General features: G+C 49.4%; 1 protein-coding gene across 1 annotated transcript in view; it reads right to left on the bottom strand.

The window, feature by feature from the left end:
• Positions 1-1,266: 1,266 nt before the first annotated feature.
• The window catches only part of ppp1r37 (protein phosphatase 1, regulatory subunit 37), a 62,959-nt gene continuing 40,782 nt past the window's right edge, over positions 1,267-23,443 (bottom strand). Inside the window, exons 3-14 of the mRNA XM_080544584.1 lie at positions 23,342-23,387; positions 20,094-20,194; positions 16,009-16,128; positions 14,553-14,703; positions 13,677-13,832; positions 12,693-12,805; positions 8,898-9,039; positions 6,816-6,982; positions 3,904-5,262; positions 2,712-3,705; positions 2,393-2,493; positions 1,267-1,693 (exon numbers count right to left, since the gene is read on the bottom strand). Coding sequence (XP_080400710.1) covers positions 2,405-2,493; positions 2,712-3,705; positions 3,904-5,262; positions 6,816-6,982; positions 8,898-9,039; positions 12,693-12,805; positions 13,677-13,832; positions 14,553-14,703; positions 16,009-16,128; positions 20,094-20,194; positions 23,342-23,387 — 3,438 coding nt within the window. The 3' untranslated portion in view covers positions 1,267-1,693; positions 2,393-2,404. The remainder of the gene's footprint in view (positions 1,694-2,392; positions 2,494-2,711; positions 3,706-3,903; positions 5,263-6,815; positions 6,983-8,897; positions 9,040-12,692; positions 12,806-13,676; positions 13,833-14,552; positions 14,704-16,008; positions 16,129-20,093; positions 20,195-23,341; positions 23,388-23,443) is intronic.

Below are 23,443 nucleotides of genomic sequence, written 5' to 3'. Positions count from 1 at the left end.
TAACAATTACTCTAATTTGAATCAGAAATATACACCAAAAGGGGGGAAAATATTTAAAAGCAAGCCCCATGGAAAGAGAAATAATAGAGAGAGATGAGGGGAAAGAAAATAGGAACAAAGAGAAGGATCATATACAGTAGCTATAAAATAAATACAAACAAACTGATTCATCTAAGCAGCCGGTAAAGAAGAGATCAAATTGAACCTCGAGACCAGTCCAGTCAAAGGCAACATTTATCATGTGTCAGAGCTGTAGAGGGAGATGGCACATAGTGTTGCACCTGCGGAAGACTGAAACAAAGAGTGAGAGTAGAGAGGGAGAGGGGGGGGGGGGGGTGGCGAGAGAGTGACAAGAGACAAAACCACGTCTTTGTAGTCATGAGTTGCACACTACCTTGAACGACTCTGGTCGCACAAACAGGGAAATCGATCTGAAGAAGGAAAGAGGGACAACGTTTGTGATGAAAGAAGAGAGGGAGAGAAGACGTTCTCTGTGATAGAACAGCATAATGAATCCTCCAAGGCAGACATCTTGTTTTTTCTTTGACATTCACCAAGACTTTCCCCGAAAAGGCTTGGAGAGGGAAACTCTCCAACTATCTCGACTGAAACCCAGAGGGAGTTGTGACAGGAAGGGTTTTGGCAGGTGAGAGAGGTGGTCTGTGAGGCGGTGGAGGGACATGGATTCCTGAGGGAGCCAAAGCCAACAGAGAGGACAGGAAAGAAAGCAGTCACTTTGGCAGAGGTCCCTTAGATTCTTTTTTTTTTTTGGGGGGGGGGGGGGGAGGGACACACACACACACACAGACAAACACACACAAACAAACACACACACACACACACACACACACACAAAACAAATTGCTGCCCCAGTGACGCCCTAGTTAGTTATACAACCCCTCTCGTGACCCAACTCTCAACTGTCAGACTGAGTAAAGTGTTCTGTACATTCAAAGCCAGCAGGTCCTCTTGGTTGGGTTCCAAACTGTCACTTGCAGCTGTGCAATGTATTTACTCTGTAGCACCAGCAGGGGGCGATCATATTGTGCGGTGCCGTATTTGTGCACGCTCGAGACACCAACGAGAACACATAGGAATGGGGGGTGGAGCCAAGAGTGAGCAAGTGTGTGTGTCCTGTGTCTTTGGTTAGAGCAGTAATACCCCCTCCCTCTCTTCCTCCTCCTCCTCCTCCTCCTCCTCCTCCTCCTCCTCCCCTCCCTCTCTCTCTCTCTCTCTCTCCCCCCATCTCTAGCTCCCCTGGTTGCTGCTTGGGTGTAGTTTCCTGATTGACAGAATGTAGTGATACAGGCAAAAAGGATAGTGTGATTACTTCCATTCATCTTGTTTTTTTCCCCTCATATAACTGTCTTTACAACATTGTGTGTGTTGTGGGTGTTGTGTGTGCGTGCGTGTGTGTTTGTGTGTTTCAGTTGTAGTGGATGTAGTGGATTCATGATCTCATGAAAATCGATGATTGTTGTTGGTTTTTTTCGTTTTTTTGTCTGTCCTTTATTTATTTCGTATAGAGTTTCTAGTAGTTTCTAGGTGTTGCTGTAGATGGCGACATGTCTTCGGTCTTCATGGGAAGGTGTCGGTGGTCGTGAGTTCAACAACACAAACATTGCAGGGGCGCCACGCCGAGTCTGAGACGTACACGCCACACTGAGTCCTGTGTGTCTCCAGCCCAGAGTCACTGTGGGAGAGGGAGGGGGGCACAGTCAGACCACACACTAGTGTTACCAACAACAACAACACACATGGGATATCACATCAAATCATAGTTCAATCAGCCTGATCACACTTCCGATTATATATGACGCGGTCTGGTGAACTTGCTAACAACAACGCTCACTCGAAGGGGTCAAAAAGTGAAAGTGAAACTTATTGTTTCATAACACCAACTTTAAGTTTTAAAGTACCCACTCGATCACGATCACTAAATACTAAATAATTTGTGGATTGGATTCACTATTCTCCTTTGCCGGAGGCTACCGGTAAGGGAGACTTGACTTGTAAACATACTTTTGTTTTAGGACGTGTTCAAAAGCAAGAACTGTGTAGTTATGTGTTTTTAGCATGTCGATGTTCTCTCAGCATGTTGTGATGTTATTAAAATACAGTTTAGACCTTCGTAGCGATGTGTTTTGTTAGCTGCTAGCTGTGGCTGCGTTTAGAGTCACTTTTCTCCCATTCAGTGTTTGAGGTGTACCAACATTCAAATACGCCTGTTGTGTTAAATCTTTCTCCGATTTCAATGTATGACACATAATTTAAAAGCTTAAAATCTGTAGTTTAAGCACAAATTTGAACGAACTTTGCCTTATGGTTGCACATTTCACCAGACCGCGTCACATATGTGTGTGTGTGTGTGTGTGTGTGAGAGGCAGGTTACCATCCTATGGTGTTATTGCGCGTCCCTCCCCGTCTCCAGACTGGCCTCCAGCAGCAGCTCCTCCAGGTCCTGACCACAGCTCAGCTCTGACGTCACGCTCACTGGAACACACACACACACACACACGCACACACACACGCGCACACACGCACACACACACACACACACACACACACACACACACGCACACACACGCACACACACGCACACACACACTTCGGTCAAAAACAATTCAGATGTCCTTCACGCTGAAGGCACAGAGAAACATACAGTCATGTCAGACAAGGTTGTTGTGTGTGTGTGTGTGTGTGTGTCTCACCGTGCTCCATGACGCAGCTGCCAGGCTTGGGCCCCTCGGGGTCCAGGAGATGCAGGGCGAACTCTGGCTTCAGCCCGTTGGGCAGGGCCGAGCCCACCACCTCCACCCCGTCCACGCTGCCCTCCCCCACGCTCTCCCCCTCGTCCGTGGAGGAGCTCTCTTCAGGGGACTCCTCCGCCGTGGGGGGGGGGGCCGGGCTGCTCGGGTGGTCCGCCTCTGGGGGGACTCTGGTCTCAGCCGGGGGGGGTGATGAGGGGGGGTCGCGGGCGAGGACGAAGCTCTGGGACGACTGCTCCTCTTCTGGTCGAAGAGACCGCAGCTGCTGATGAGGTTGTTGTTGTTGTTGCTGCTGCTTGTGTAGCCCGACAGGAAGCGCTCGCTGTTCTGGTCGCTGCTGGTCCGCCTGCACAGGAAGTGGCTGTTGTGCTAGCTGCTGCTGCTCCTCCTGTGACAGGTACAGTTCCTCCTGCTCCTCGGGTGGCTCCGCTCTGGCGAGCTCAGGCCCTGGTTCTTCCTCCTCCTGACTCTGCTGGCTATTCTCTTCCTCTTCTTCTTCTTCTTCCTCTTCTTCTTCTTCTTCTTCTTCTTCTACACTCGCTCTGGATCTCTGCTGCGGCTGACCCTGTGGTAGTGACTCTGTCGGCTCCTGTGGTTGGGGCGGAGGTGGTGCCGCCGATGCTGCTAGGTGAGCTAGTTCAGTGTCGGTCTGTGGCTCTGCTAGCGGAGACGCTAACCGTTGTTTCTGCTGCTGCGTTGCGTCTGACTGTGGCAGCTGTGCCGTGCTAGCCTGGGTGTCGCTGGGCTCCTGCGGTGTACTGTCTTCTTCTGGAGTCACTTCTGGAGATATCGCCTGTTGTTGTTCACCAGATGTCTCTTCTTTTAGCGAGGCCTGACTCTCTTCTTCTTTCTCCACCCTCACTTCCTTCTCTACCGCCACCTCCTCCTCCACCACCACCACCCCCTTCTCTACCGCTGCCCCCTTCTCTACCAGCACCTCCTCTTCCACCACCACCACCCCCTTCTCCATCACCACCTCCTTCTCTACCACCACCTCCTCCTTCTCTACCGCTGCCTCCTTCTCTACCAGCACCTCCTTCTCCTTCACCACCACTACCCCCTTCTCCAATCTCACTTCCTCCTCCACCACCACCACCTCCTTCTCTACCGCTGCCTCCTTCTTCTCCTCCTCCACCTCCTCCACCACCGGCTCCTCCTCCGTCCCTGTGCCAGTAGACTGCTGGGCCGGGGCAGACAGTTCCGACAGGGTCTTTTCTGTCGCCTCCGTCACCTCCTCCATCTGTTGGGGTTCCTCTGGTGCTCCGGTAGAGGGGGCGGGTACGGCCGCCGTAGGGGATGGTACCAGGGCACCCTCTTCTGTCGTCTGCTCTGGGTGACTTTCTACCGGCGTCTGGGCCTGAATCTCTACGCTCTCTGAGGTCCCGTCAGTATCAGTAGGGAGCGGGAGAGTTTCCGTCCCCTGCGTCGAGGGCGAGGGGGTAGTCGGGGGTGACGGCTGAGGAATCGGTACCGCCGGACTCGACGGCGACTGACCCGCGTGTCGAGAGTCCGTCGACTGATCTGAACTCGGTCTCGCCGCTTCCTCCTCCTCCTCCTCTGTCTGTGGTGTCGGTACGGGTGGAGGTGTCGTCGTCTGGGCTTGTTGGGGCTGTTCACCTACGCTCGAGGGACGCGACGTGGGCTGCGTGGGTTGCTGCGGTGGCTGTGTTAGGGGTGGTGGCTGTGTCTCGGTCTGGCTTGGGGTCTCCTTTGCGAGTGACACCGCCGGTTCCTTGGTGGTGGTGGCTGGTGGAGTCTTGCTCTGTTGTTGTCCAGCCCTGACCAGTAGGTGGTGCTGTTGTTGTTGCAGCTGCTGCTGGTCGGGGGGGCTCTCCACCCGGGTGACCATGAAGATCTTGTGGCCCCTCCCGGGGCTGGAGACGGAGATGCAGCGTCCGGGGGAGGGGGGGGTCCCCGGGGGCGTGCTGGACTCTGTGACCGTGATCCCTGAAATGATGCCCCCCACGCCGCCGGGCTTGGCGGAGGGGGGCGTCTGCGAGGCACTGAGGGGGGACAGGGTGGCCCCGGGGGAGGGCGGGGGCGCGGGGGGAGTCTGGTTGGGAGAGCGGGAGGAGGAGGAGGATTTGGAGGAGGAGGACTTGGAGGGGGTCGTAGAGAGCACCACCTCTTCCTCCTCCTCCGTGTCGGAGTCCGACTCGACGATCAGCGGGGGCGGTCCTCCTCCTCCCCCTGCGGAGCTGGCGGACGACCGGCTGTCACCCTGCCCCTCGGCGTCTTTGGCTCCTCCCTCTCCCTTGCTGTCTTTCCCCTCTCCTGCTCCCCTCTGCTCCGCAGACCCCGCCCCTCCTCCTCCTCCTCCCTCCTCCTCCTCCGCCTCCATGGTTCCGTCCTCGGTGGCGATCTCGGCCATGGAGGCCGACTGGCGCATCTTCTGCTCCGTCTCCTCTTTCTCCTTCGCCAGGATGAAGTTCCGCTTGCAGCCATTCTGGATCTCCGCCAGCAGGGCCCGCTGGGTCTCGATGAAGCTCTTCACCTGAGAGAGAGAGAGAGAGAGAGAGAGGGATGAAACTCTTCATCTGAGAGAGAGAGAGAGAGGGATGAAACTCTTCACCTGAGAGAGAGAGAGGGATGAAGCTCTTCACCTGAGAGGAGAGAGAGAGAGATGAAGCTCTTCACCTGAGAGAGAGAGAGAGAGAGAGAGATGAAGCTCTTCACCTGAGAGAGAGAGAGAGAGAGCAAGACCCACTGGTATGAGAGACGACCTCTGACCCTGAACGATGGGGAGTTAATGCACACACTCCCCCCCCCCCCCCCCGCCTGCATTCTCCACACTATATATTGCACAGTCAGCTATCACTACCATTCTTGTTTTATTTATGTCGTGCCCCTTATATGACTATTTTGCACTTTTTGGTTGGATACTAAACTGCATTTCGTTGTTTAGTAGTAAGTAAGTAAGTAATGTTTATTTATATAGCACAATAACAACGACAAACAGCCGCCCAAAGTGCTTAACAGAAAAACACTAGTAAAAGAGAAAACAGTTAGAAATACACTAAAAACAAGGTGCAATACAAATACAAGTGCAGAAATAAAAGTGCAAAAAGTGCAGTGTCGGGAGGCAGGCTCACCTCAGGTCAAAGGCCAGGGAGAAAAGACGTCTTTTAGCTAAATCTTTTAAAAGCCTTGTAAACGTACTTGTACACTGCGATGACAATAAAGTTGAATCTAATCTAATCTCATTGATATTCTCAGAATCCGTTCTATCTACAAAAAAAAACTGTCGCCTGTGCCCTCCTCCACCCTCCTCCTCCTCCCTCCTCCTCCTCCATCCTCCCTCCTCCACCTCACTCCTCCTCCTCCACCCTCCTCCACACCTTTTTGATCCCCATCTCTCTTGCTGCTCCTCCACCCTCCTCCACCCTCCTCCATCCTCCACCCTCCTACTCCTCCCTCCTCCATCTTCCACCCTCCTACTCCTCCCTCCTCCTCCCTCCTCCACCACCCTCCTCCTTCACACTTTTTCCATCCCCATCTCTCTTGCTGCTCCCCCTCCTCCACCCTCCTCCTCCTCCACCCTCCTCCTTCCTCCTCCACCACCCTCCTCCTCCTCCACCCCCCTCCTCCTTCCTCCTCCACCACCCTCCTCCTCCACCCCCCTCCTCCTTCCTCCTCCACCACCCTCCTCCTCCACCCTCCTCCTCCACCCCCCTCCTCCTTCCTCCTCCTCCTCCTCCTTCCTCCTCCACCCCCCTCCTCCTTCCTCCTCCACCCCCCTCCTCCTCCACCCTCCTCCTGCCTCCTCCACCCAGCTCCTCCTCCACCACCCTCCTCCTCCTCCACCCTCCTCCTCCTCCACCCTCCTCCACCCTCCTGCTCCTCCCTCCTCCACCTCCACCCTCCTCCACCCAGCTCCTCCTCCCTCCTCCTCCACCACCCTCCTCCTCCTCCACCCTCCTCCACCCTCCTCCTCCACCCTCCTGCTCCTCCCTCCTCCACCCTCCTCCACCCTCCTCCTGCCTCCTCCACACCTTTTCCATTCCCATCTCTCTTGCTGCTCCCCTGCCCCCTCCCCCCCTCCCTCACCGTCTCTTTCTTGGGCTCTCTGTCCAGGTCCAGGCGCAGGAGGGAGGTGTTGACCTTCAGGGCGAGGGACAGCGCCATGAGCCCCCCCGTCTTGATCTCGTTCTCCCGCAGGTCCAGACGCAGCAGCCGGGGGCTCTCCGCGATGAACTCCGCCACGGCCACGGCACCTGGCGGACGGTGGGGGGGGAGGGACAATTCAGACTGAGGTCAGTTACTGGGCCACGCAGTTAGACCCTCCGACCACTAACCACAGACCACGCTGCTGAGACTACACCTCAAACGCTTCTCTAATAAGAACAGGATCAACTGCTCTGATTACATTCAACAGTGCTGCTTGAGAAGAGGTACGGACACAGGATATTGTGGGACACACAGACACACACACACACACAGACACACGCACACACACACGCACACAGACACACACACACGCACAGACAGACACACACACACACGCACGCACGCAGACACACACACACACACACAGGGCTTAAAGTGGGAAAATCCTGTGCCTGAAACTTTTTCTTGGGGAGGGGGGTCACAAACTGATTAAATCACTTAAGGCCAAACTGATTGCATCACTTATTAAGCCACTATCACTATAACAATAGATCAATAGATCTCCATCAAGTAGAATACTGATGACTAGTGACCAGTCATGCATGAGGGCTGACGAGTTGGCGATGTTTACTTTCCTGCTGGCTAGGTGTGTTATTACTTTGGCCAGATCATCATCAAAAAATCGAACAAGGACATTGAGGATTTTGTCCATGTTAAGATTTGTAGCTTCGTCGATATTCATTGAAAACGTTGCTTTTTTAAGCTTTTCACACAGCCGTTTTTTAAATTCCGGGGCAAGGCCATGTGTGTTTAAATAGCTGGCGTGCTTATTGGAAACGGACAGCTTTGTCAGTGCATTTTTGTCTTCTGATAGCTTCTTGCACAAATCGACGAGTGGCTGAGCCATTGTGAAAGACAGATCATGTTCAGCTATAAACGCGCACACTCGGATCTTTTGCTCGCAAACACGGTCGGTCATTGAAGATACCTGTCGCCGTCGCTCCCGGCAAGGTTGTTGTATGAGCAAGCGCTCAAACCGAAGCTTGGTGACCGGGATCTGAGGCATGTCGAGCAATAACCTTCTTCCCACTACTATACTATATACTATACTATACTGTATATATATACTATATACTATACTGCCGTAGACGAGTTTCTTTGAGCACGGCGTACAGAAACAAGCACCCGGCTCCCTCAGTTTGAGGCACCACGTCCATAAGGCTTCCCGTCACTACTCTCCTCTATCCATGCCCAGCGTCATTTATTCCTTACTCCTCGTTCTAGTATAGCTGTGTCTTCGCCATGTTTAAGAAACTTGGCTTCCATTTTAATAGACTCTTACTAAAGTTAGCGAGATAGCGGGCTGCTAAAAGCGAACGTCTCTACAAGTTAACATTACACTCATTCAAACTTCTTAAGGCCCGCCCCACTACTCTGCCTCCGATTGGCTAGAAGTCGTTGGTTGGCTTTAGCAATGTGATACCATTGGTAGGCGGAACTGTCTCTTTGCTGAAGATGACTCTTTAAATTACGATGTAAACAAATAGCATGTGATTATTTATTTTTTTAATTGCTCAAAATTCCCCCGCGCCGGAAATCCGGCACCGTGCCGGAGAACTTTAAGCCCTGCACGCACACACAGACACACACAGACACACGCACATGCACACAGACACATACACACAGACACACAGACACACACACACACACACACACAGACACAGACACACGCACACAGACACACGCTCACAGACACAGGCACACACACAGACAGAGACACAGACACACACACACACGCACATAGACACACACACACACACACACACACACACACAGACACACACACACACACACACACAGAGACAGAGACACACAGACACAGACACACACACACACAGACACACGCACACAGACCCACACACAGACACAGACACAGACCCAGACCCACAGAGACACAGAGACACAGACACAGACACAGACACAGACACACACAGACACACACAGACACACACACACACACACCTTCGCAGGACAGCTTGGTGGAGGCCAGGCCCAGCCTGAGGACAGAGCGGTTGGCGATCAGGCCGTCCTTCAGCTTGTGGACGCCCTCGTTCCCCACAGAGTTGTGGCCCAGGTTCAGGGTCTCCAGACTCTGGGTACAGGGCTAGAGAGGACCAGAGAAGACAGAGAGAGGTGTGTGTGTGTGTGTGTGAGAGAGAGTGTAGACAAAAGCAGAAGACCATCAGATGGGATAGAAATAAAGAACTGTACATTTATTTCCTAGTCAACATCACAAGGTTCCCACACCTTCTGAAACATCAATTCAAGCACCTTTCAAGGACTTTCAAGGACTTTCAAGACTCAATTCCCTCAAATTCAAGGACCCAACACGGCATAGTTTGAGACAGAACTAGTTGACGAGCTAGGTAAAGCATTTTTGAATATATATATATTTTTAGAGAGTTTTTTAGAGAGAGAGAGAGAGAGAGGGGGGAATTCAAGAACTTTCAATGACCCGTGTCTATTTTCAAAAACTTTTAAGACCTTGATTTCTTTTTCAAACTTTCAAGGATTTCAAGGACCCGTGGAAACCCTGACATCAGACACTAGCGGTCACATGACCTTCTAACACAAGTTAACATCACGTCACGCCGGACAATAATTGATAATTACTCGCTCACCTCACACTCATCCCAGATCCTATATTTAGAGTACAGTAACAAACCCAACAGACTATTATGACCATGAGTGACAAGAAATCATGAGTTGACGCACGGTATGAATACATGATGGCGATGGTGACTTGAGTCTACGTGTTGTCAACGAGGCACATGAACATTTCATGTTAACGTGAACCTGGTCACAGTATGTTGAGCTGTTTTTGCGTCAACGATGGAAACACACAGAAATAGAAGGCAGTGGTCAAAAGTTTCCTTCCCACACACAGGCATGTGACTGCCTCCGCCAAATCCCTCTACATGTGTGTGTGTGTGAGAGAGAGAGAGAGCATGTGTGTGTGAGAGAGAGAGCAGGTGTGTGAGAGAAAGAGAGGAGGTGTGTGTGTGTGTGTGTGTGAGAGAGAGAGAGAGAGAGAGAGAGAGAGAGAGAGAGAGAGAGAGAGAGAGAGAGAGAGAGAGAGAGAGAGAGAGAGAGCGTGTGTGTGTGTGAGAGAGAGAAAGCGTGTGTGTGTGTGTGTGTGAGAGGGAGCAAGAGAGAGCGGGTGTGTGAGAGAGAGAGAGCGTGTGTGTGAGAGAGAGAGAGAGAGAGAGAGAGAGAGAGAGGGAGGGCGGGTGTGTGTGTGTGTGTGTGAGAGAGAGAGAAAACTACTTTTTTAGACCTCGTTGGATAGAATTGTAGACCTATTCGCGACACCTTATGATAGCTTTTTGTCATCCTCGAGGTGATGAAATTAGAGATTTCACTGCCATACAGACAAAAAAGGAAGCGAATTGACATTTTTAGATGTGGTCGGACTGATTTCCTTACAGGATCTAATTTTTAAGACATAGCACCTCGTTTTTAGACCGAATAACTGAGATTTGAGACCTTTTTAGGCCTTGTAAATTGGACTGCTGGATTTTAGACTTCAAAGCTTTTTAAGACCAGCGCGGGAACCCTGACACGAGCTGGTACGGATGGCTTGAGACTACACACTAGACTACACACTAGGGAAGTACACAATAGCCATGGTACCAGCTAGCTGTGCGGTCCTAAGGTGCTGTGGACATATAGTACTGGTGGAACGCGGCCGTGGGATGTGTGACATCAGTGTTAAGTGGAATGTTCAGACCTGTGGCTCCGCCCCCCTGTGACAGGCACGCTAGCGGACAGAACTCTCAGGGACCCCGGAATCTCGTGTCTGCAGCCAACATTCCCACAGGGAATATGTCATTATTCCTGACTAACCACTCCGCCACACACACACAAAATCACTGACCAACATGTAACATCAAGGGACATTCCCTGGTTTATCAAAGAGCAGCAGACGTTTGTGCTGTCAGTGCTTTAATCTGGCTATGGAGAGGTGAGCAGTCCACTCACGTCAGGTTTATAGTGTATGTCAGTCACATAGACCCCCTTTTAGAATGCAAATCTGCTATTTACACACCGAGATCACTAGAGGGCGCTTCTTTTTTCAGCCTGCCTCCTACACAGAAAAACTGCAAAACAGATTTATACTATCTGATCCTGAAGTGATTTAGGAAATGTAAGGATACTGGGTGGTAGAACGCACATATCTAGGAAAAGTCATGAAAGGAGGGTCATGAAATTTGATCGAGTGCAAAGATAGAAATGTTTGTTTTTTTACTCACAGGGGTCACTGTGACCCCTCACGGCTCTTCTAGTGTTAATCTGGCTATGGAGAGCTGAGCACAGTCCACTCACGTCACTTTTATAGTTCGCACAGAACACATCCAATGATGTGGACACTGTGGACACATTGATATCACGACGACAGTAAAAAAATTACAATATATCCCTCAGTGACGATTACAAATATCATTTCTCAGTGGCGTAACTGCACTACCTTGATCACCCCAGGTCTGTTTCTGCTATACGTGACGTTAGAATTATAAGGTTCTATCTCCATTTTTGGTCAAAATTTAGTGTTCTACATAATCTGATCCATTAGGTGTTTATTAATGCCTGTGTGGTGGTATTTTTTTTAAATGTTGAATTTTTTTAGTTAGTAATTAATAAAAATACAAAGGTTCCATCTCACAAAACATAATGGAATGTAAAAACTTTGACGCTCAATATCTCTGAACTGCCCTAAACGGAGATAGAACCTTATCATTCTAAACGGAGATAGAACCTTATCATTCTAAACGGAGATAGAACCTTCTCATTCTAAACGGAGATAGAACCTTATCATTCTAAACGGAGATAGAACCTTCTCATTCTAAACGGAGATAGAACCTTATCATTCTAAACGGAGATATAACCTTCTCATTCTAAACGGAGATAGAACCTTCTCATTCTAAACGGAGATATAACCTTCTCATTCTAAACGGAGATAGAACCTTATCATTCTAGACGGAGATAGAACCTTATCATTCTAAACTCACGAATAGCCGACTCTGGTAGTCTACTCTGTGTGGTGTCAGACACAGTCAGGGTTTCTGATGCAGCACAGACACATCTGAGTTCTCATCCACCAGCCTGGGGGCAGTTTCCCCCAAAAGCTTAATAGCAAAAGAAGTACTTCATCTCTTTAAAGAAGTACTTTATCCCTTTACCTCCCACTCCTCTCCTAGAACAGCAAAGTTCTTCCAGGAGAGGCAGGCTGCAGACAGGAACCAGGGACTGCTTCATCAGCGGGAAGCAGATGCTCATCACAGCTTCCCCTCTCCCTCTCCTCTCCCTCCCTCCCCCCCTCCTCTCTCTCCTGCTCCTCTCCCCCCCCCCCCCCCCCCCCTCCCCCCCTCTCTCTCCTCTCTCTCCTCCTGCTCCTCTCTCTCCACGCAATTCATGCGTGTGTCTGATGTTTGTTTGTTGTACTGGTGCAAATGCCAAGCTTATGGTGGGGGTTTAACCAATCAAAAACCAAGAGACATTCGTACCACTCTACCACATGGTTGTGCAAGCCTCACATTGGTCATTATCTCTTTGGTTCTTTCCCTTGAATCGCTACGAATCGCTACGGGATTAGGAGATTGTGTGTATATTCACCAAGTGCAGCAGCACAGAGTGTGTGTGTGTGTGTGTTCAGGTACCGGTGATGCTGTGTGTGTGTGTGTGTGTGTGTGTGTGTGTGCGTGTGTGTGTGTGTGTGTGCGCGCGCGTGTGTGTGTGTGTGTGTGTGTGTGTGTTTACCAGTGCAGCAGCCAGGAAGCCCATGCCGTTGTGTGTGAGCTGGTTGTTCCAGAGCACCAGCGTCACCAGGCCTCTCCTCTGCTCCTTCAGCCCCTCACACACGTAGGCCAGCCCTGAGGACACACACACCACCAGACCCCTGGTCAGACAACACACCACCACCACAGCAGCCAGAACACTCACCCCAGACGTGACAGGGTTCCACAGTAACGCTGGCCCGGAGCAAGTAAAACATTCGTCGGGTTCGTTTTTGCGCGAGCCCGACGACGCTGCTGGATCCTGTATCTGTTTACCTGTGTGCAGGAAGAACAACAGACGGCGCAGGCGCCAGACCAGACTAGATGATCGTGGAGTGAAGATATTATCAAAGCGTACGCGACACGGCGGGTGATCGACAGGCTCGTATGCTTTGATAATATCTTCACTCCGCGATCATCTAGTCTGGTCTGGCGCCTGCGCCGTCAAACCCGGCGAATGTTTTACTCGCTCCGGGCAAGCGTTACTGTGGAACCCTGCATGATGAGAAGTACTGAAGCTAACACGTGAAACAACAACCTTGCTCCGACAAAGTGAATATATATTAAATTCAATAAATCATTATTGTCCCAGAGGGGATAGTTGGTGTGCAGCATAACAACACAATTATAACCATAAATGCTATATAATGAAGAACACATGCAGGGTGGCGGGAAGAACAATTAAAGGGCTCCAACATCAGAAGTGCAAAACAAGTCAGCCACGTCTGCCATCATAACCTTCTATATTATATTTAATTACACACGGACAATAAGATGGTTGTATGTTTTGCTGAGCTCAGCATTCATCTGCTTAGGTAAACTGGGGCCAGAGGGAGAAAGAGAGAAGGAAAGAAAGAAGGAAAGAAAGAAAGAGAAAGAAAGAGAAAGAAAGAGAAAGAAGGAAGGAAAGAGAAAGAGAGAAGTAAAGAGAGAAGGACAGAAAGCAGCAGAGACAGAGCCCTCCTACCAGAGTCCAGGATGTGGTTGTTGCGCAGGTCCAGTATCTGGATGTTGTAGTTGAACTTCAGCAGGTTCCCCAGCTGGGCCGAGTCCTGCAGGCCGTTCAGCTTGTTGTCTGCCAGGTACAGCTCCCGCAGGTTCATGTTCATCTTCAGAGCCGTGGCTGCAGAGGAGGGAGGGAGAGAGGAGGGGGGGAGAGAGAGAGCAGAGAGGAGGGGGGGAGAGAGAGAGCAGAGAGGAGGGGGGGAGAGAGAGAGCAGAGGAGGGAATAAGGAGATGCGCATCACAACAGTGTAAAGACTTTGTTAACCCTCCAAAGAGTGTGGCTCCCATTTCAAAAACCTTTTGATGTTTGTTCGATCCGAAGACGCTATAAAACAACAGACTAACGTGCCTACCACGTATAATTATTATTTCAGGGGGAGAGGGTGGTACGGACACAAGAAAAAGAAAAAGAACCAGAACCCTCCCTCCCTCCCTCCCTACCCAGCAGCATGAGGGGTCGTCCAGACCTCCTCCCTCCTCCCTCCCTCCCTCCTCCCCTCCCTCCCTCCCTCCTCCTCACCCAGCAGCATGAGGGGTCGTCCAGACCTCCTCCTCCCTCCCTCCTCCCTCCCTCCCTCCCTCCCTCCTCCTCACCCAGCAGCATGAGGGGTCGTCCAGACAGCCCTCCTCCCTCCCTCCTCCCTCCCTCCCTCCCTCCTCCTCACCCAGCAGCATGAGGGGTCGTCCAGACCTCCTCCCTCCCTCCCTCCCTCCCTCCCTCCCTCCTCCTCACCCAGCAGCATGAGGGGTCGTCCAGACCTCCTCCTCCCTCCCTCCCTCCCTCCTCCCTCCCTCCTCCCTCCCTCCCTCCCTCCTTCCCTCCCTCCCTCCTCCTCACCCAGCAGCATGAGTGGTCGTCCAGACAGCCCTGCGTTCTCCAGGTGCAGCACTGCCAGACTGCCGCTGATCCTCAGCGCCCGCGCCACGAAGGGGGCGGAGTGGTCCAGCAGGGGCGTGTTCCTGGCGTCCAGGTACTGCAGGGAGCTCGTCTGGGGGGGGGGAACACACACACATTTTAAATGCTTTATTTATGTCCACATACATGTACAATATCTAAAGGACATAAATACTATCAGTGCATTTTGACATTATATACTATCCAGCTCATGGGTACAAGAAGCACCGCCTTCTCCATATTGAGCGGCTACTAATAACAGCAGATACTGAGCAGTACTCTGCTAACTGTTTGGCCCTTCTCTTAGATAGACCAGCCATTTGAAGGCCCCTGACAACAGGCTTGTGAACATGGCCCAGGCTGCCAAATATGACAGTATGCCAAACTAAAAGTTGCTGTCCTCCACACTCACACACACACACACACACACACGCACCCACACATGCACACGCACCCACACTCACACCCAATGCTGTCCTCCACACACACACACCCACACTCACACGCGCACACAATCACGCACACGCACACACACACACACACACACACACACACACACACACACACACACACACACACACACACTCTCTCTCTCTCTGCTCTGGGTTTAACTGAACCGGCCTCTCATCCTCCTGCATAATCCTGGACCCTCCCGTAATCTGTAATCTGATCTGGTAAACTGATGACTCACAATGGCAGCTAAGAGCATTAGACCAGGAAACTAATACACAGCTTTTCTGAATAATAGAGATACCCAAACTTAACCCAAACTCAATCCCAGCCCGCAACAGGAAAAGGAATGTTGGTGGGAGCAAAAAGTCTTCAACGACATTAGCCGTGTGCTTCCCTCCATCCAGCTCACTACAGCGACCGGTGTGTCACAAAGGCCGGCAGGATTATCAAAGAACCCATTTGTAACATAAAAAAGGGTATCTACTGTACATATTTCATTCCATCCTTTCACCAAACTCTCAAAGCCTTTTACACACAGTCATGGTCTTGTGCCTGAAAGAGACCGAAACCAGGCCAAGAAGAATGTTTGATGGGACTACTCTTGAAGAGAGAATAATTATGGGAAATTTAGTTTTTTTTGTCCCAGTAAAATCAGATTTCCCTCTGCCTTCGGGGGGGGAGACGACATTCAGAGCTCTGACGTCAGACGGTAACACACCAGTAAATACCTAACAGCAGGAGCCTGTCTGGTCATGGCTGTACTGTACAGTCACGGTATGGGGGACAATGCACACTTGCCCATACACACACGTTTTGCATTACGTTTTTTTCAAATTTTCGGCGGGGCAATGACGTTTGACATTGTACATGACCCCCATAGCCACTGATTAATCGATTGACCTTTTGCTATATCTCCCCCCCCCCCTCCATCCCTGCCACCTCTCACCTTCCTCATCATGTGGGCGGCGGCCTGCCAGCCGCGGGTGCCGATGTGCTTGTTGAAGGAGATGTTGAGGTGCGTGGCCGACTCATAGTACTCTATCATGTCAAACAGAGCTGACGCACCCTAGGAGAGAGAGAGAGAGAGAGAGAGAGAGAGAGAGAGAGAGAGAGAGAGAGAGAGAGAGAGAGAGAGAGAGGATGCAATATTAGTTAGGAAACACCATCACTACTCTTCATAGGCGTTATACTACAGATTTTTTTACCAGTGGAATAACCTAGGAGATTATGACTGTGACCTGTGTGAGCAGCTACATGCTGTTATGATGCAACAGTAACTGGCAGCACTAACATCCTAGAGTACTACAATTACACATGTACGTTAACATATATTGACAGTATAGAGTTTCCTTGTGTTATCAAGCGAGAAGAGAGGATAGTTATTGGATGGGTTTAGCTGTACACAGGACAACAATACAGCGTACCTTAAACAACAAAGACCTACATGGCAGAGTTACCATCTTTTTTAGAGAAGAAAACCGTGGCAACTGTTAAGCATGGAGGTGGATCCATTATGCTTTGGGGTTGTGTAGCAGCTGGGGGCACAGGCAATATTGTGCGGGTGGAAGGAAGAATGGATTCCACCAAATATCAAGACATTGTCGAGGCTAATGGTCGAAGGTCAGTCCAGAAATTGAAGTTGAAGAGAGGTTGGGTATTCCAGCAGGACAATGACCCGATGATACCCCCAAAATCAACCATGAAGTACCTCCAGGAAATGTTTTGATGGTTTTGGAATGGCCATCACAGTCCCCAGACTTGAATATTATTGAAAATCTGTGGAGAGATCTCAAACATGCCGTGCATGCAAGAAGGCCGAAGAATATTTCTGAGCTAGAGGTGTTCTGCCAGGAAGAATGGGGATGTGATGAAATGTGTCATGTTTAACTTTGTACTAAAGGTTAGTTTGCTTCTTTTCACTTAGACATTAATTGTAAAAGGCATTTTGACTAGGGGTGCCCACATCTTTGCACCCCACTGTACATACTGAAACTCAATAAGGCAAGAAACACTGTCCTACTTGTCCAGTACCAAAGCAGCAGAGATTCTACGACTACTAATGAAGATTTTTCTTACACATTTAAAGTCAGTGGGCATCATTTAGAAAAGATAAAAGGTTATGTCAGAGCGGCTAAAAGTCTTGAGTGGAGCAGACAGAGGGATCCACACAGCCATATCCTGAAACAGCAGAGGAAGGAGGAGGTCATGACTGAGTCAAGTGGTCGTGTGTCTGGCCGGCCGTAGAGAAGACACACACCATCTTTCTTCTATGGAACTCCCCAAATAATCCCAGTGAACCAAGCGGGGGGTCGTCCTCTGGAGACTTAACCCTCTGGGCTGCAGACTTGTGCAGTCTGGCTCCGTCCAGGAAGCCTCACATGACATCAGCCAGACGCAATCTTCCTGGGGCACAACTTCCTTGAGCCTGGTTTGAAATGATAAATACCAGCTAATGGAAAGAATGCCAAGAAACCAAACAAGCATACTGCCTCAAACCTACGGTACGAATACGGAGGAGAAACCCTTCTTCTGGCCCTGCCTGGTGGTGACTCAACACACGCACACAAGAGTAAACAAACAAACAAACAAATAGATATATGACGGATTGCTCCTTTGAACTAAAACAGTAAATGATATAAATGGAGGGTGCCCCAGTGGGTCTTTCATGAGCGGTGTGATGGATTGAGGCGGCCGGGGAAACGCACTGAGACAGGCTCGTCGACGGCTCTGTCACACTGACAGTCACCCAACCTCATAGAGTGTGTGTGCGTGTGTGTGTTTTGCGCGTGGTTGCCCCACAGTAGACTTAGATAATAATAATTATAATAATAATAACTAGACAGGGACAATTCCCATGGAAATTGTGAAGTGTGCTTGCCCCTCACAGCCAGTAGGGGGCAGGTCAGTGGCCTCTGGGCCACCCCCCTGCACCTGGGCCACTCCCCTGCACCCCCCTGGCGAAGACCACGTTTCTCTAGATCACCCTGGGGCTGAGTTGTGGGATTCGGGTGTGTATAACTAGTGCTAGCTAACTAACATTAGCGGACTAGCACTAGCTGACTAGCTAACTCTCCTGCACCCCCCGGCGAAGACCGCGTGTCTCTACGTCACCCAGGGGCAGAGCTGTTGTTTTTGTGTGTGTGTGGGTCCTACCCCTGCACCACCCGGCAAAGACCGCACCTCTTTTTAGTCCCACCAACACACCTTTTGACACTGGCAGTTGGGTTGTCATAGCAACTCACTCTAGGCTGACCTGTATTTCTGTTTTGCTAGCTCTGAAATGAACGGCTCTTGACATGCAAGCATTAATTAAAGCTGTGAGCGGCGCTTCACAGGGTTGACCAAACGCCTGTCAGAGCCAGAGAGCCTTGAAGATGTCCACCAGGTTTACAGTGATAGGGTAAACAGCCTGATAAACGGCCTGATTTAGCAGCTTTCATGTGCTTGGAGTAAATAATGGAAGTAACCTTGTCCCCAGGCTGTTGATGCACGGCTCATATGTGAGTAACGACGACTCAAACCTGGCCTCAGGAGAGGATTTACTGACTTAAGTACTTATTGATTTCAGCTAATCACACTGCTGCAAGGTAAAGCCAATGGCTGTGCGGCGTCTGTTTTCAACGTGCTTTCCGCTGGCGTAACGAAGGCCGAGTTTGACCTGTTGGTCAACCAGAACTTTCTCACATTGGGACTGAAGTGTCTGGGAACGAGACAAATACAGAAACGCTCTTTTGTATCCGAGAGGCAGGGACAGGTTCCATAGTGATGGGCACCTTGGTTTTAAGTAAGTAGCCTTGAGAACCGATGGTTCTCGAGCCTAATGGCGCATAGGGGCCACTGTTTCCGTTGCGTGAGGCGGCTTAATGTACAAGTACACCCCCCTGGACATGACGCTGGTATGTCGCAGCGTCTTACCCCCCCAATCCAACCCTTAATGCTGAGTGCCAAGCAGGGAGACATCGGGTACCATTTTTATAGTCTTTGGTGGTATGACTCGGCCGGGGATGGAACTCACAACCTCCTGATCTCAGGGTGGACACTCTAACCGCAAGGCCACTGAGCTGGGCCTTGGTGGTATACCATATAATATTGTGACTAAACGTGTTTGAATCCCAGCTCATGCTGTCATGTCTCTCTCCTCCTTTTCCTGTCCATCTTCACTATCGCCATCAAAAGCCCCATCAAAATGAGAGGACTGCCCACTCTCCTAAAACATGTAAAGTTTCATAGTTACTGGGAACACAGAGCCGCTGTTTACAGGGTTCCCACACCTTCTGAAACATCAAATTCAAGCACTTTTAAAGGACTTTCAAGACTCAATTCCCTCAAATTCAAGAAGGACCCAACACGGCATAGTTTGAGACAGAACTAGATGAGAATTTATATAATAGGAACTATCCGCTCACAGACAACAATTAAAAAGAGAGGCTTTTGAATGTTTGAACACTAGATGGTCTCTTGCCTTCTCTACCACAGCACAGTCAAGCACTTTCAATGACCCATGTCGATTTTCTAAAACTTTTAAGGCCTTGATTTTTAAAAATCAAATTCACAAACTTTCAAGGATTTCAAGGACCCGTGGGGACCCTGTGTTTAGCTCCCCTTGGATAGAGTGACATCACACAGTCTGAACTTGTGTTCCATAATGTTAGTAATGATGACAGTGCCAACCATCTTTGATTCATAGGTGTTTATATGTGATAGACCACACCCACAAGCCCAACAGTCTGGCCAATCAAGAGCATGTTTAAGATATTGGCTTAGCACTAGAACCTCCATGTGTGGGGTCATTTGACCCTGTGAGTAAACCTTTTTTGGTATATCTTTGCACTCGATCAAATTTCAGGACCCTCCTTTCATGACTTTTTGTAGATATGTGCATTCTACCACCTTCCTATCCTGATGTGATTTTGAAAATGTAAGGAAGGGGGAACAGAGAGAGAGAGAGAGAGAGAGAGAGAGAGAGAGAGAGAGAGAGAGAGAGAGAGAGAGAGAGAGAGAGAGAGAGAAGGGAGTGGGGGGTCAGCTTACATCTTCGTCCAGGTTGGTCTGCTCGAGGTCCACCACCTTGAACTGGACCCTCTTCAACACCTCCTCCAGAGACTCACACGCCTTGTAGTCCAGCTTCTCACCTAGGACACACACAGACACACACACACACACACAGACGCACACACACAGACGCACACACACACACACACACACACACACACAGACACAGACACAGAGACACACACACACACACACACACACACACACACACACACAGAGACACACAATCATCATTCAGTAGCATCAGGATTTATGTGTGTATGGATGTATGTATGTATATACAGTCACCAGTGTTTCCCCTAGGTTTGCTGCCTTGGGGGGGTGGCATGGACCGTGGCATGGACCCCCCCCCCCAGGGGGTAAGACCCTGCCTCATACCAGCGACATGTCCAGGGGTGTACTTGTACATTAAGCCTCATTTTGACTTTACTCTCTCACCTGAATTTTTTTTGTATGTCCAACTATAAAAAACTGACATTTCCAATGCTTCAATCAACTGTCCATGTACGGTACTGTAAATATGCCATTATGGTATTACCATGAAGCCCAACTCTAGCAGAATAAGAAAGATAGTATATCTACTTTAAGTAAAATAATAAAGTGTTAGCTCTTTAGCTGGCAAGTGTGCAAGGAGACTAGCTCATCTCATCACCTCTGAGCTAGCTAGCTTGCTAGTTCTTTGACACTATACACTATGGAACTATAGTCAGACACTTTCTAGTCACGATAATAACGACCAATTTTAACCAACTTTCTCTGTCAGAACACTCAGCAATTATATTTGCTAACGCAGTGTTTCCTCTATATGCATTTATTGGTGGCGGGCCGCCACGAATGAATTTCCTCCGCCACCAAATGATTCAGACAGTCCACTTTGATTCAGGCTGCGCAGAAAGACAGCGAGTTATTATGACCAGAGAACAGAAAAAAAGCATGTGTCCCTGAACGCTCCGCCAATCACTGTGAGTAAACTGACTCTGAGAATGTCCTCACGTCACATTTTACCGTAATACCCTATATGTTGGTTGAAGTGCAACATCTCAGCTTTCAGGGACAGTTGGATTTTTTTCGATAGCACAAACCGTTTAGAAATTACGGTAATTACAATGTCGGGTGCGGATTTGTGCCGGCGGCGGTACATTCGGCGCAGAAGTGGTATCTATACCAGATAAATAATAACCATTTGCTTACGTAATTTTTCGTTTGTTTACATAGTCTGAAACTACAGATGGTAAGCTTTCAAATGATGCGTCATACATTGAAATCAAAAAAAAAATCAAGAAGACACGAGTATTTGAATGTTTGTTTGTATCATGTTTTGCTCAAGAATGGTGACTGCTAAACGCTGCTAGCCTAACGTTTCGTTCTAAAACGAAAGTATTGTAACGTCCCCACTTGGACAGTGGTTGAAATAATGACAGATAGCTTCTCTCATGTAATCTGTGGGTTAAAAAAACGTATAAATCGTATAAAAAAACCATTCTTATGTGCCGTCACTTTAGCAACGACACAGTATTGTCAAGGGGAAAAGAAGGGGAGATGATTTTTTTATTGACAACGGAATTACATGCTGGAAAAACATGCAGCTAAAATTCAGGGAACATTTGGACAATAAGAGACACACGAGAGAAGTACGGGGAAACAGGGCTCATGTGGGTATCATCAAAGGTAAGAGTTTGTTTTCTTTAACTCAGCTGATACTCAGCTGTTTACCGAATGCTCCATCTGACTGTGATTTTACTTCTGTAATGTGGTGGGTTGACATAATTCACGCACGGAACTATAGGTTGAGAGTATTGTTCCGTCCGCAGTTGAGTGCGTAGTACCCAAGTTGTTTAGACTGTTCTATTTACTGCTTGAGTGTGTTGTTGACAATCGTTCATGTCCTTCATTAAACATTTAGCTTTGTCATTTGATACGCCGCCTACGATTACCATCTCTCTGCACTACAGTAAACAGTTAATCAGTAACGTTAGCCGCTTTTGTGCTGATGTAGGCCTACTTCGTATTATATTATAGCTGATGATCTTTGTGTGTGTGTATGTGACTGTCAGTCACAAGTTTATATTCTGTATATTATTTTTTTGTTTTTTGGCCATCCTCTAGTTTTGGCTGAAATTAGGTCGTTGTTTTGAGCGCTCGTGCACGCGGGGGGAAAAATCGCGCGCGCTAAGGGCTATCCGCCACCAATGTAAAAATTCCTGGAGGAAACACTGCTAACGTTTGAACTTGCTTACTTTCAATCTGCAGACATCACAGCCGGCAAAAACTCTCGCGTCTCGCACGCACACTTGCGCAACATCTTGTATTATTCTCCAGTGCCAGCGCGAAGTGTGGAGATAGGTCTGGCTATGCGAGACTACGGCGGACTAACGTTACCAACGAGCCTATGGGCTTGCCACTCGCTAGATTCGGGTTGGGTGCGTTAAAAAACGCGGATATTTTAGCCTGCTTGTCAGATGTTTGGTGTCTCCGTCAGTAATAATTCCTCTTTCTTGGGGGGGCGGGGGGTTCCGTTGGGAGGGCGGCCCGCCCCCCCAAGGCAATGGTAGGGGAAACACTGGTCACCGAACACTTTATTAGGAACACCTGTATACCACCTTATTCATTCAGGTGGTGTAATGGTGTGGGGAATGTTTTCTTGGCACACTTTGGGCCTGTTAATACCAATCCATCATGGCTTGAAGGCCACAGCCTATGTGAGTATTGTTGCTGACCATGTGCATCCCTTTATGGCCACAATGTACCCATCTTCTAATGGCTGCTTCCTGCATGATAATACACCATGTCACAAAGCAAAAGTCGTCTCAAACTGGTTTCATGAACATGACAAATGAGTTCAGTGTTCTTCAGTGGCCTTCCCAGTCAGCGGATCTGAATCCAACAGAACACCTTTGGGATGTGGTAGAACGGGAGATTCACAGCATGAAAGTGCACCTGAAGAATCTGCAGGAATTGCGTGATGCAATCATGTCATCATGGACAAGAATCTCCAAGGAATGTTTCAACATCTTGTGGAATCAATCTCACGATGGAGAGCAAAGGGAGGCCCTACCCAGGGTTAGTATAGTGTTCCTAATAAAGTGCTCAGTGAGTGTATATGTGCGTACTCTCGAGAGAAGAAAGAGAATAAGTGGCACGATGTTGTGTGATAAACTCTTCTGTCAAAGCAGCCTCTAGCAGTAGTGATATGACCACATGATGTGTGTGTGTGTGTTCATGCTTACCTTTAAGATCGAGGCATTCATTTCGCTGGGTAAGGTCTTTCAGCTCCTAAGAAACACACAGAGAGAGACAGACACAGTCAGACACGTAGCACCTTTCAGAGA

Source organism: Nansenia antarctica (assembly GCF_963989245.1).
Source record: "Nansenia antarctica genome assembly, chromosome: 14".
Lineage (NCBI taxonomy): Eukaryota > Metazoa > Chordata > Actinopteri > Argentiniformes > Microstomatidae > Nansenia > Nansenia antarctica.
This window is presented reverse-complemented; position numbering and strand designations above follow the sequence as displayed.